Raw genomic sequence first — 13,062 nt, forward strand, 5'->3', positions numbered from 1 at the left:
TAAAGTTTGTCATGATGATTCAATTCTTCATAGACCAAAAAGGCACTCTCCACCAACCCAGCAAGATGATATATACTGTATTTCACCTCTTGATCATTTCTTGTCAGGAAAGGAAGTATCAATACTCAAGACACTGTACGAGGTTAAATCTGTGTTTGCAATTAACTGAATCATATGAAGCGTATCATTTCTGCAGACTGGCAATGAATATCCAGTCTGCAGAAAGGATATGCCTGAAGTTACATGATTCCCTCAATACCCACGCTGGGAAGGTATGGGCAGCTGTCTACATTTTATGGATGGCAAAACAGACACAGAGTGCCTATGTGGCTAGTGCAGATTTAAAGGCTAGTAATAGGTGGAGTTGGCATTTGGATCCCAACATTGAGTTTCCACATTACCTTCTAGTACTAAGTAGGCAATATAAGCCCAACCTAAACTCGTTATTTTAGTTTTGAAAAGGATAACACCAAAGGTTATTCAGGTAACATATGTTACTGAATCCATGCTGCATTTGTCATGTCTTATAAGTGAGTGTGTTATTATCTGTGCATGTTTGGGGGAGTGTAGGAGGGTTCCTTGCTATCCTAGGATATTAAGTATCACTGCAGTAAAAAATCACTTAAATGGAATTAAACAGTGGGGAGAGAATTCATTGGGACTTTATATAGAAAAAGAAATCTAATAATTAAAACAATCTTATTCTGTATTTTTTGGATATAGGTTTTAATTCAAATGTGTATTAATTAATTGAAAAACAATGACTCAAATATTGATTTTTGGCATAATCCCCCAACTAAATAGCATATATTAATATTTTTATGGAACATTATTCTAACGTGTTTCCTACTGAGGAATATTTTATTTGAGGGGAAAATTCACTGAAAATCCCAGTTTTGTTTTTGTTTTCAGATATCTTATATTGAAAACAAACATCCTCCTTAGTTATACATACATAACAGCACCAAAAGGTGTTTTTTCATTCCTGTTGCACAATCATTTCTCAGATATTTCACAATGAACTTGAAAGAATATATCACATTTTCCAAGGACTCTCTTAATATCTTTGAAATCAAAAGTTTTTTTTTGAAAAGAATGTTTAAAATATAATGTATGTCATCGTTGTCTATTTCCTCCACTTCAATTTAGCTATTTTAAATGCTTCTGTGCCCTACATATCCTCACAAATTAAAGGCTTGAGTTATGAGTACTCAGATTACTGAGACCCTCAGAATATTCAAATCAAACCTTTGGAGTAAAAATACTGCATGTTTTCATAACTACACTGGAACAAAAACGTAAAATAATGCCTTATTTAGAAAAACATTACTAAAATTCATTCATAAAGACCCATGTATTTCATCTAATAGTGTGCAGAAAATATTCCTATTGCTTAAAAAAGTCTACTATAAATAATTTGAAATGAATTCAAAAGTGTAAAACTTCCTAAGGCTGATTTTCTCAATACCACTGTAAACAGGAACAATTTTCTTTTCAAAATCTAATGTGATTAGAAAATGGCAAAATATAACATTAAACCTGCATCAATCTGCATACAAATCTGCTAACACAAATGAAGACACAACACAGCTTGACATACCCACAGAATCAGGAAGGACACATGTCGGTGGAGAGTCAAGTGAACCTAGAGGGTGATTGATCCTAATCCACATTGTATAGCCAGATAATAGAAAGATTGGCTGGAAAACGCATTCATAAAAACCATCGCTCTGCAAATAGCAATCTTTAGGCTTAGATATGGGATGAATAGATGGAATATCAAAACAGTAAAGGCTGCTCCTTTAAAAGATACAAAAATAGTCAATTAGCATACATTAATAAAAGTAACAAGAAGATACCTGAGAATTCTGATTTGTTGTTTAAAACAGCAGTCGCCAACCTTTTTGGCACCAGGGACCGGTTTCACGGGAAACAACTTTTCCACAAATGGGGATGGGAAATGGTTCAGGATTTCGGGACGAAACTGTTCCACTTCCGATCACCAGGTATTAGAGTCTCATAAGGAGCGCATGCCCAGTTCACAATAGGGTTCTGCTCCTCTAAGAATCTAATGCCACTGCTGATCTGACAGGAGGCGGAGCACAGGTGGTAATGCTGCTCTCTTACCTCCTGCTGTGTGGCCGGGTTCCTAAGAGGCCACAGACAGGTACCGCTCCGTGGCCCGGGGACTGGGGATCCCAGGTTTAAAAGGCAGGCAGGAGGCCCGGTGCGGTGGCTCATGCCTGTAATTCCAGCACTTTGGAAGGCTGAGGCAGGCCGATCACTTGAGCCCAGAAGTTCTAGACCAGCCTGGGCAACATGGTGAAACCCCGTCTCTATAAATGCGCGTCTGTAGTCCTGGCTACTTGGGAAGCTGAGACAGTAGAATCACTTGAACCCGGGAGGCGGAGGTTGCAGTGAACTGGGATGGTACCACTGCACTGCAGCCTGGGCGACACAGGGAGACTGTCTCAAAAATAAAATAAAATTAAATTAAATTAAAATAATTAAATAAAATACAGACAGTTGCACTCCATCTAAAACAATAGATGTTCTTATTAGAAAGGCATTTTTTAAATTTTTCCCAGCTATATTCCAGTTCTATATCTTTCCACAGAAACTGACAGTAACTCTTATTAAATATTTCATTAGACACTAAGTAGGGATGCAAATGAAATAAATGCTCTAAAAAGGAGAAAATGATCCAGTTAGAGACAGAACTTAAAAACAATTTGCAAATTAAACTAACACTATATATTAGTGTGAGAATATTTAAAATATAGATGAAAGTAGTCATGGAACATTCCTGAGGTGGCAAGGAAGGCAAATTCCTCACAGTTTAAAGAAAGAATTAAATTTCATCACAAATCCGTGATGAATATAATTTTCTAATTCAAATTAATACAAATTAATATAATACCAACTTCAGATATGTATGTGAATTATATAACCATGTATATTCCTCATCTTCTCAGAGACAAAAATTTTTTAAAAATTGTATAACTGAGTCCTAGACAACACTCCACCTCAGAACCCATAAAGCAAGGGTGTCCAATTTTTCGGCTTCCCTAGGCAGCACTGGAAGAAGAACTGTCTTGGGCCACACATAAAATACACTAACGATAGCTGATGAACCAAAAAAAAAAAAAGTCGCAAGAAAAATCTCACAATGTTTTCAGAAAGTTTATAAATTTGTGTTGGGCCGCATTCAAAGCCATCCTGGTCCACATGGGGCCCCGGGCCATGGGCTGGAAAAACTTGCCATAAACTCTTTTTCCTCTGGTTTGAAATAACTTCTTGGGCCAATGTTTGCTCTGAATACTATATTTAAATGGCTAAAGTAGCAATTAGTCTTTCCAAAGAGATGAGAGGAAGTTAGAAAAAGCTAAAAAAATCGATATTCTTCTGTCATTTTCTATTTTCTATACCACTTCTTTTTCTTGTCTTCTCAAAATTACAATCATGAATGTGTGTGTGTGTGTGTGTGTGTGTGTGTGAATAAATGATGGTGCATGGACAAAAATGAAAATGAGGAGTGAGGGGTCATCTGGGGGTAGAAAATAAGAACAAAGTAGAAAAGCACAGTACCAGCACACTTAGAATCAAAAAGTTGGCATCATTACCATCGTGACAGCAAAAACAATATATTGAATATTTACAAGGAGAAATTATATCACGTGATTATAATTAGGTGAAATATGTTGTTAACTCTCACAGAAACATTGTAAGTCCTATTAGTCTCTCTGTTTTTACAGACAAAGAAATTGAGACTTAGGGAAGTTAAGAAACTCACGCAAGTAAAGGTAGTTTCCTGGTTATTCTGTAAATGTTAAGAGAAACGAGGCATGGGGCTTAATATAATAGGTTTTCACAAATACCTTTCTAATGTGAAGATGCCATGAAAACAAGGTAAAGACAGATTATAAAAGTAAAATTTCATGTCACAAACATTCTACTGATTTTAAAATATACATATTAGGTAGAATGAAGGCAGCTATTTGAGAAATGTATGAATTGTCACATTTTTTTCCTAATACTACATAAGAAGAGACTGGCAGCATTAGGAATAGACTTCAGATCACAGTATTGGAGAGAAGGGATTTATTTTTCTAGTTGAAAATTTATATTTTAAGAATAAATGAGTATGTTATACAAATTGAAAGTCTCCACTACAAATAAAAATACAAATTGGGACACAGTGTTTAACAGCAGTATATTTACTTGAATACTACTATGGGATATTTTAAAAATCTATCATCTGATTAAGGGTGGTATCATTTTAGATAAAATGATTTTAGAGAGAAAGGGACCACTATAAGATGGTACCTTGAATTCTTTTTAAAACATAGAAGAGTAAAAATAAACAAGTACAAATTACTTCTTATTAGAACACATTACCCTTTACTAACCATAAGTATTTATTTCCTAAATAACCTCAGTTAGTTCTAAAAACCATTCATATTATCTCCTATAATCTGCTTCTACCTCTTTTTTTCCAAAACAATCTTTAACCAAATGATATGAAACTTTTATAATCTTTCACATTCTCCTCTAGTCAACTCTCTAAGTCAAGTTAAAACATACACAAACTACATTTTCTTGTTTCATTCAAGAGTTAAAATATAAATTATACAGAATTGGTTGATTTTCAGAAAAGATAATTTGAAGTAAAAACAAATTACAATTTTTTAACCTCAGGTGTGAATATTTTTCAAGAATCACCAATGTATATAATCCCTCAAAAATTTCCTGATTAATTATATTATACTTTCCTCTTTCAGGAAGCAAATAATCTGTAAGACTACTGTTGTAATATTTCTACAGAAAAATTTTATCTCACCATACCCACAGAAAAATGAAACACCAAAAATAATACATACCTACGATACCTCAATTGCAAAGTGCTTCCCGCAAGTGACTGGATTGTATTGGTTGACCATCTGCAAGTCATTTTAGTTAAGTGCCCATCAGTTTCACATGAGATATTGATATTGACATCTATTTGAAACACATTAAAATGTTAATATAAAGCAAAAACACCAAAAAATTTAATGAAAAATTTTTTTCTTACATCTTTACAGGACTCTAATATAAGGAGGTTCCATAATGAAACTTTAAGTTGTGGAACAAAATGAACAAAACCTTCATTTTCTTACCAATCACATATAATTCAGCATAGCGATGATGGCATTCATGTTCATTGCAGCAGTACACTGCATCATAGGTAAACTTTCCTCGAGGTTTGGTTTCATTCAGATTGAAAAAAGTAACTTTGCTAACATGATCACTCACAACATCATACTGGCTTTGAGGGATTTTCTCAGCTAAATTCATCCACCAAACAATCTTTTTTGAGGAAACAATCTTGTTTTCATTCTTATAGATGCAGTGAAAAGAAACATTAGATCCAACACTTGTCAGAATTTTAGGTGGAAAGTATATGACATCTGTAATGAGGGAAGAAAGGATATCAGATGAAGACAAAACACTCTGTAATTTATACCACATCGAAAAAGATTCACAACACATTGCAGAGTTATACTGCCAAAACTGAGTGTACTAAAAAACTGGATAATGCTGAAATTGCCTGTTTGTGTACAGTTATCTAGTGTCCCGAGTGCTCTCATTCGAAAGTGAATTGAGCTTCCGTGAATGTCTTCACTATCTTCTAAACACAGAGGCTTATTCATCATAAAATATGTTTTAGGGCTGGGCGCGGTGGCTCACGCCTGTAATCCCAGCACTTTGGGAGGCTGAGGCAGGCGGATTACGAGATATATATATATTATATATATATAAATAAAATATATATATATATCTGTGTGTGTATATATATCTGTGTGTGTGTATATATATCTGTGTGTGTATATATATATCTGTATATATATATGTGTGTGTATATATATGTTTTAGTCAGTAATTGTCACTTGCTAACTGATAGGCTGGAAAGTAACTAAAACAAAACATAGTTTAATTCCACAATGACATATTTTCCACCAGACCCTGCTTTGGGAATCAGTGAAACCTAGGACAAGTTCTTAAAAAAAATCACTATGAAGCAAAATCCTGAAGTAAAAATGATTGCTGCTATTGTCTTGTTTGGATACATAAAAATTTCAAGTAAGTAGGTAAATATATGAGATATAAATTAAAAAATAGGAATGTCATATGAATCATAATACAGCAATATACAAAGCAGAGAAAATTATAAATGCTGGTTTGTACTATCATTTTGAGTTATTTAATGCCAATATCCTATGGATGAGGGCAAAGAGAAGAAATATTTTCCTAAAACATGATTTTTTTAATGCCTACACATGATTCTATACTATTTTTAAAGTCCTCTATTGTTGTAAACTTCATTTGCCTATCATTTTCAAAGACACACAAGATAAAAGTAAATGATGGTTTGCATAGGAGGAAATTATTTCCACCACAGTGTACTGCAAAAACATCAGTACATTTCACAGCTGTAAAGTTAAGGTAAACCATTTTCTGCTGATAGACTATGAAAATTTGTTTTCACACATATCTTGGGATTACCCTTAAAAACAGAAACAAAAATAATTGGTTTTTATTAAGTTTTCTTTATTCTGTAATAGCACGCTAAACATCAATGTCTATATATTTACAATCCATACAAAACATCTATGTTTTGTATGTCCATAATCAAATAGAAACAGGAAAAAACTTAGTAGCATAAAATTACTGGACAGAAGCCAAACCATTAGATTTATGAGCATGACTGAGTATAATCCTAGCTGAGGTGGCACTCAAGCTTCACTTATACGTTACTTACTGTGGACAAGTACCTAACACATTAATCTATTTTAACCTACCTTCAGTATGCGCCACAACCTCCTTACTAAACTGCCTCAAAAGTCTCAGAATAATTCTTATTTAAAAAGAAAAAGTATAATTGAACTTTCATGAATTAAGCTGAAGTTTTTCATTTTAAAGATGATAAGAGAATTCAAAGCATTTCACTTTGAAATCAAATATATATAGTAAGGCTTAATTGAGAAATAAGATGAAAATCATAGTATTTTTACATGAGTAGATGCTAAAATATTAGCTTAAAAATAAGAAAACCAAGTTAATAAAAACCTGACAATTTGTGAAATATACACTGGATAAATTTATTGAAATTGATATGAGATAAATATTGAATATTTAATTTGCAAAATATTAATATAGATAGATATGCATTTTATCTGCATATGACACACTATGCAATTTTTAATTTACAGAATAATAAAACAATAATGATTTTCTTCACATGACCCATGTGAATTATTTCATTTCATTATTTTATTTTATATGGATATTTCATATCCATATAAAACATCCCTATTTTACAGATGAGGAAATTAAGGCATAGAAAGATTAAGAAATTCTCCAAATCAGTGGTGAGGCCAGAATTTCTATAAACTTCTGTTGGACTCCAAAGTCAATGTCTTAAACTACTATTGCTACTTGCCTTTTGATGAATCAGTGCTTTTAAAATAGTAAGCAATCAATAAGTAAACTTGTTAAATGGACTGAATATTTGCATGGTACATATTATCTCTATACAGGCCCTAATCAATCTCAGTAAGTCTGAGCAAGAAAAATTTTGCCCTTTTGACAGATTGGACAACCGGTCAAAGGACTATTTTCTTTCTATAGTCACAGCTTTGCACGTAGCAGGTCTAGGACTATTCCAAGCCTCTGGAGCCTCTATGCAAAACTTTGCACATCAGCTGCATGAAGAAGCTGTGAATAAACTGTAGATGTTCCAATGCTAAAAATAACCTTTACAATATGAACAATCGGCACTGAAAACTCTCAAAAGCAAGCATCTAGAATAAAAATTCATTTATTATATAATATGAAGTAAAACATTAATATTTGAATTTTATGTCAAATAAATATGCTTGGTTTTAAAATGTAAATTAAGGAATTATCAATACAAGGGGCTTTCTGAGTTTAATTTGGAACTGTTATATTAATTTTTTCTAATTTGGAACTGTTATATTAATTTTTTCTTTTTAATAAGAAAAGTGATCCTACAATGTACTGCAATAGAAACACACAAGCCCAGAGACTCTGACAGAATTTTAATTCACGAATTGGCCCATTCAAAGTTTAAACAAGGAAGTTGATATTGTGTTCCTTCTTTCATTTTAAGGCTACAAAATTTAAGATGCTTATAATATACAAAGGCAAGTTCAGGAAATATATTTCCCTCCCAGTAGAAGTGGCTATTACATAACCTACCTTGTGTGGTAAAGACATGAGGAGTACTCCAGTCACTCCAGATTCCTGGGCCATCCAGTCTCTTGCCCCTCACCTGAACCTCATATGAAGACCCAGGAAGTATACCGTCTACCAGCAGGGATGTAGCTGAGACAATCTTGTCAGCCTTTTAAAATATTATATTAAAACATCAGAACATCAAGTTGATGGGGAACCTTTACAAAAAGTGATCATAAGCTAATCTCATCAAATTTCAAAGAATTAAAATCTTACACAGTAGTTATCTGGCCACAGCGGAATTAAAACAAATATCAATAATCAAAAAGAAATGTTTGCACATTAGTCAATAAAATTTTAAATAGTCCATGGGTCCAATAGAAAAATCATAATGATAATTAGCAAATACTGTTAACTGAATCATGATGAATATATGACCTTTAGAATTTTAAGAAATGCAGCTAAAATCTGTGGGAAGCTTCAAGCCGCTACTGACACCTGTAAGACACACCTGGTAGAAAATGCTGTGCAGGGGTACATAAAGAACTACAAGTATCCTGTGCAGAAGGGCATGAAAAGTCTTAAGAACCTGAGCCTGGTCAGGCATGGTGGCTCATGCCTATAATCCCAACACTTTGGGAGACCGAAGTGAGTAGACCACTTGAGCCCAGGAGTTCAAGACCAGCCTGGGCAACATAGTGATACCACATCTCTTTAAAAAAAAAAGAGGCAGGAGAATCACTTGAGCCTGGGAGATCAAAATTCAGTTCCCAAAAATGTACTCCAAAGTTAATAAACTCTCTGGCCTCTAATGACTGCTCTTGAGGCAGGGGGAGCATATCACAGACTAAAAATTATGAAAAGCATCAGGAATGCACACAACAACATCAGACATTAATAACTCCTATCTAAAATCCTCAAGTTTACAGATTATCTCCAGTTTACAGATGAGAAAGCTGAAACCCACAGAAGCCTTAACTCTGTCTTCTCCATACGTGACACTGAGGATTTCCATCGTTCTCTTTGTGAAAATAAAATGTTTTACATTTTTTGCCAGTTCTAAAAGACTGTTTTTCACTTCTAAATTATATGAAACTTAGCTTCACAAAGTAAAGTGCCAAAGTATTCACATGGCCCAAGAGGCTATTCATTGAGCTCCACCTTCTCCTCCCCCCACTGGCCTCTGACTTCAACCACTACTGCTGTCACCTTCACTGCCCTCAGCCACACCATCCTTTGCATTGCTGTTCTCTCTGTTTAGAACTCAACTCCCCAGATATCCACATCACCATTTCCTTCACATCTTTGCTCAAATGTCACTCTCCCCAACCTCCATTTATTATTGCAACCTTCCATTCCCTGCCAGCACCCCCAGATTCCTCTTATCCTGTCCTGCTATCTCAGCGTATCCTGATGCAAGTAGAACAGTTCCAGGCACGTAGCAGGTGTTCAATAAATACTTACCGAATGAACTGTTAAAGAAAAAGAGAAAGGAAGTAAGGAAGACTTTATTTGGAATCATCACAATAGGTATATGGAGCACTGCATATACCTTGTGATGGGTGGGGGTGGGTGGGCTAAGTCCAAATACAGCATGGGCAACAGGGAATTTATAGCCAAGAAGCAGGGAGTAGATAGAAAATTACTAAGCAAAAACATCATGATAAGAGGGATTCTGGCTAAACTGACCTAACAGAATTCTTGTTGAAGACAGGCCATGGTGATCAAACATTATTTGGGGAATGGTGGAGGATGAGAAACCTGATCAAATATTCCTCAGATATCCAGGGTCGGGGGGTTCCTTCTAAAATGACCTCACAGAGTTCTTTGCTAAAACTGAGTTTTACAGGAATATGCACAGATGGGGCTAGCAGAAGATTCAGAAGCTCGACTAATGATTAGCCAAGCAAAAATCTTTCTGTTGCCACATTCAGAAAAAGATTCAAATAGATTGAGCAATTAAAAAAAAAGATGAAATCAGTGGTCTGTCGGTGGAAAATAATTGTAATTATGAATTCAAGTTTCTGTAACTAGATTTCCTATAGCCGTATATATATGTATGTATATCTATATATGACATATATAATATGAAATATTGAACTATAATTCATTCTGCTTTAGAAGAAATGTATATATTTAGTATGCAGAGGTTAATTGCTATGGGACTTAAGAGGGTCTTTACTTCTCAACTTTTCATTTTACTTATTAAAATATACTTACTTCTCTGATAACTGTTGTAGAATTCTCTGAATATTTCACTTCATATTGAAGTGGAAATGGTACCAATGGTGGGCTGGACCAAGAAATCTTTAAATTACCATCATCTGTGATTTCCATACGCAAACCTAATGGTGGATCAGGCTTCACTTAAGAAAAAAAAGAGAATACTTTTAAGTCAAGTAATTTTCATGACAATTATAGTTGAATAAAATAAAGTCAAAATAAATTTTCATCATATCTTGCCTTTCAAGTACTTAAAAGGTGACTTTATCTAAGGACTAATTACAGAACCGAAACAAGCTAGAATACTGGGTCTAGTTCTTGTACCTTATCATAGCAATCCATGTATATCCATTTCCCTACCCTTAAGTGGTAAAGACTATGAATCAGTAAATGAGATTATTTTGCTAAATGTTATTTCCCCTTATAAGAATCCCACTTAACTTTATTAAACCCAGCATCCTCAAACTTATTTGAAGTCTCCCCTGAACCTCACCCACTCCACTTATTTTAGTGGGTAAAAAGGAAAAAAGCATTGTGCAGAACACTATTTGGAAATACATAAAACTATCCAAAATTCAACTTGTCTATTAATTATGGATCATAGTTGTCTATAATCTAGACAAACCTACTCAAATAACTGACAGCATGAATATTCCCATGCAATAAATGCAGCTGCAGCAGTCCCTGGCTTGTCATCAGAAGTAGGGATGAAGTTTCTCAGAATATTAAAAATGTTTAATGTTTAAATTTTGAAAGTTTAACACACATTTATACTTGGATTCCTGATATATTTAAAATAGAAAGATTGCCAAAGTGATAGAAAATTGGTGCGTTTTCTTGTTTGTTCATCTCTATATTAGCAAGGTTTTTACAATTAACAGGAATTATTCATGTATATAGAAATTATCATTAAATTGAAACAATTACTGATTTGAATTTTATTTTCAACAAATAAAGAGCATAAGATAATTTTCACATTCTATATTTTCAGGAATTTGGTCACAATTTTCCTCTTTTAGTCAAAATCAATGATGGTTTACTTTATGTGACATATTATAAATTTCAGTTACTTTAAAGCAAAGACAGCTAAACACAAAAGTCTGGAAATTACAGGTGAAATTTACTGTGTTCCTATGACCAAAGAGAAAACAAACATATACCAAAGAAAAGTAAAATCACAATATTACAAGCTATTGTACATTTCCTATCTGCATATTGTAAAAGTTATCAGTATCAAACTGGAGTTACTAATGTGGAACCCTAACACAATGGAGTTGGGAGGCCATGAAGGAGTCCCCTTATGCATGTATGCCTACGTTGGAACGACGTAAATAATTCCTCAAAACCACAGTATTCCATAAAAGCTGCCTGCACAGAGACACTTGCCTAACAATGGCTGTCTCCACCAATAAGCTAATGCCAACCCCTGCAGCAAGCTCTTGTAACCAAAAATCTTTGTTCAAAAGAGCTTACATGGAGGTCTCCTATATGTCTTTTCAAGCTTCCCCTTTACTCCAACCCCCGTGGATGTGTCATAGTCATTCCATAGCATGCATATCTAGAACTGCAATCCCCTACTACTCCCAAATAAACTTTTTGCTTTGTAGAGTTGGTATCTATCATACATTTTAGGTTGACAATACTAATATGCATTAATATTAGAAATACAAAAACAAACCCAATGTCAATTTCCCATTCATCTTACTCTGCCTCTCAGCAGCACTCCACAGATGCTTATACCCTCCTTCTTGAAATATTTTTTTCACTTGGCTTCTAGAACAACATACTCTTTTACTCCTGCATTCTTACTGATAACCCCTCAGTCTTTCTCTTCCTGAACTCTAAATAGGTGATCTCATACAATACTCTAAACCTTGATATGTTAACAACTCCCAAATGTATATATCTCCCCTAAACTTTAGACTCGTATGTCCAACTTCTTATTCAACGTCTCCTAGGTTTCCAACAGACATCTCAAATACAATGTGTCCAAAATAGAGCTCTTGATTTCTGTACACACAACTAATCTTCCCTGAGTTTCCGTATCTCAGTATCTGGTGTCACTGTTCATCTAGATGCCCAGGTCTAAATTTAAGAGTTATCCTTGATTCCCCTCTGTCCTTCACACTCTACAACTCCAACCACTAGACAGTCCAGTCAGCACCATCTCCCAAACAGATCCAAACCAAAACAGTTCTTTACTTCTCCACCCTGGCCTACTATATGCTCTGGACCAGGTAACTCTGACCTCATCCCTTAATACTCTCATACCTCATTCACTCCTAGCACAAAGGTCCTCTGTTTTGTTCCTCAAATTACCAAGTTCATTTTATCTTAGGGATTTTGTGAATATTGTTCTTCCTGCTTGGAGCACCTTTTGCTCTGGATTTTTGCATGGATATCTCTTCTTTATTCAGCTCAAATGCTACGTCCTAAAGGAGATCTTCTCTGATCTACATAGTAGAAACAATAGTCCCTGACACTCCATCACACCAGTTTTATTGTTTTCATGGAACATATAATTTGGGGATATTATCATATGTGTTCAAATACAAGGAAAGATTTTTTCCCCAAAATTATCTCTGCATAAAGACAAAATTAAGA

General features: G+C 34.4%; 1 protein-coding gene across 7 annotated transcripts in view; it reads right to left on the minus strand.

Moving 5' to 3' along the window:
* LEPR (leptin receptor) overlaps positions 1-13,062 on the minus strand; it is a 97,999-nt gene that overhangs the window by 27,758 nt on the left and 57,179 nt on the right. For all 7 annotated transcript variants that reach the window (XM_045369570.3, XM_005543137.5, XM_005543142.5 and 4 more), the window contains 5 exons: positions 10,456-10,601; positions 8,260-8,404; positions 5,157-5,447; positions 4,881-4,998; positions 1,601-1,800 (listed from right to left, as the gene is read on the minus strand). In XM_045369570.3, coding sequence (XP_045225505.2) covers positions 1,601-1,800; positions 4,881-4,998; positions 5,157-5,447; positions 8,260-8,404; positions 10,456-10,601 — 900 coding nt within the window. The remainder of the gene's footprint in view (positions 1-1,600; positions 1,801-4,880; positions 4,999-5,156; positions 5,448-8,259; positions 8,405-10,455; positions 10,602-13,062) is intronic.

Source organism: Macaca fascicularis, chromosome 1, assembly GCF_037993035.2.
Source record: "Macaca fascicularis isolate 582-1 chromosome 1, T2T-MFA8v1.1".
NCBI classification, from domain to species: Eukaryota; Metazoa; Chordata; class Mammalia; order Primates; family Cercopithecidae; genus Macaca; species Macaca fascicularis.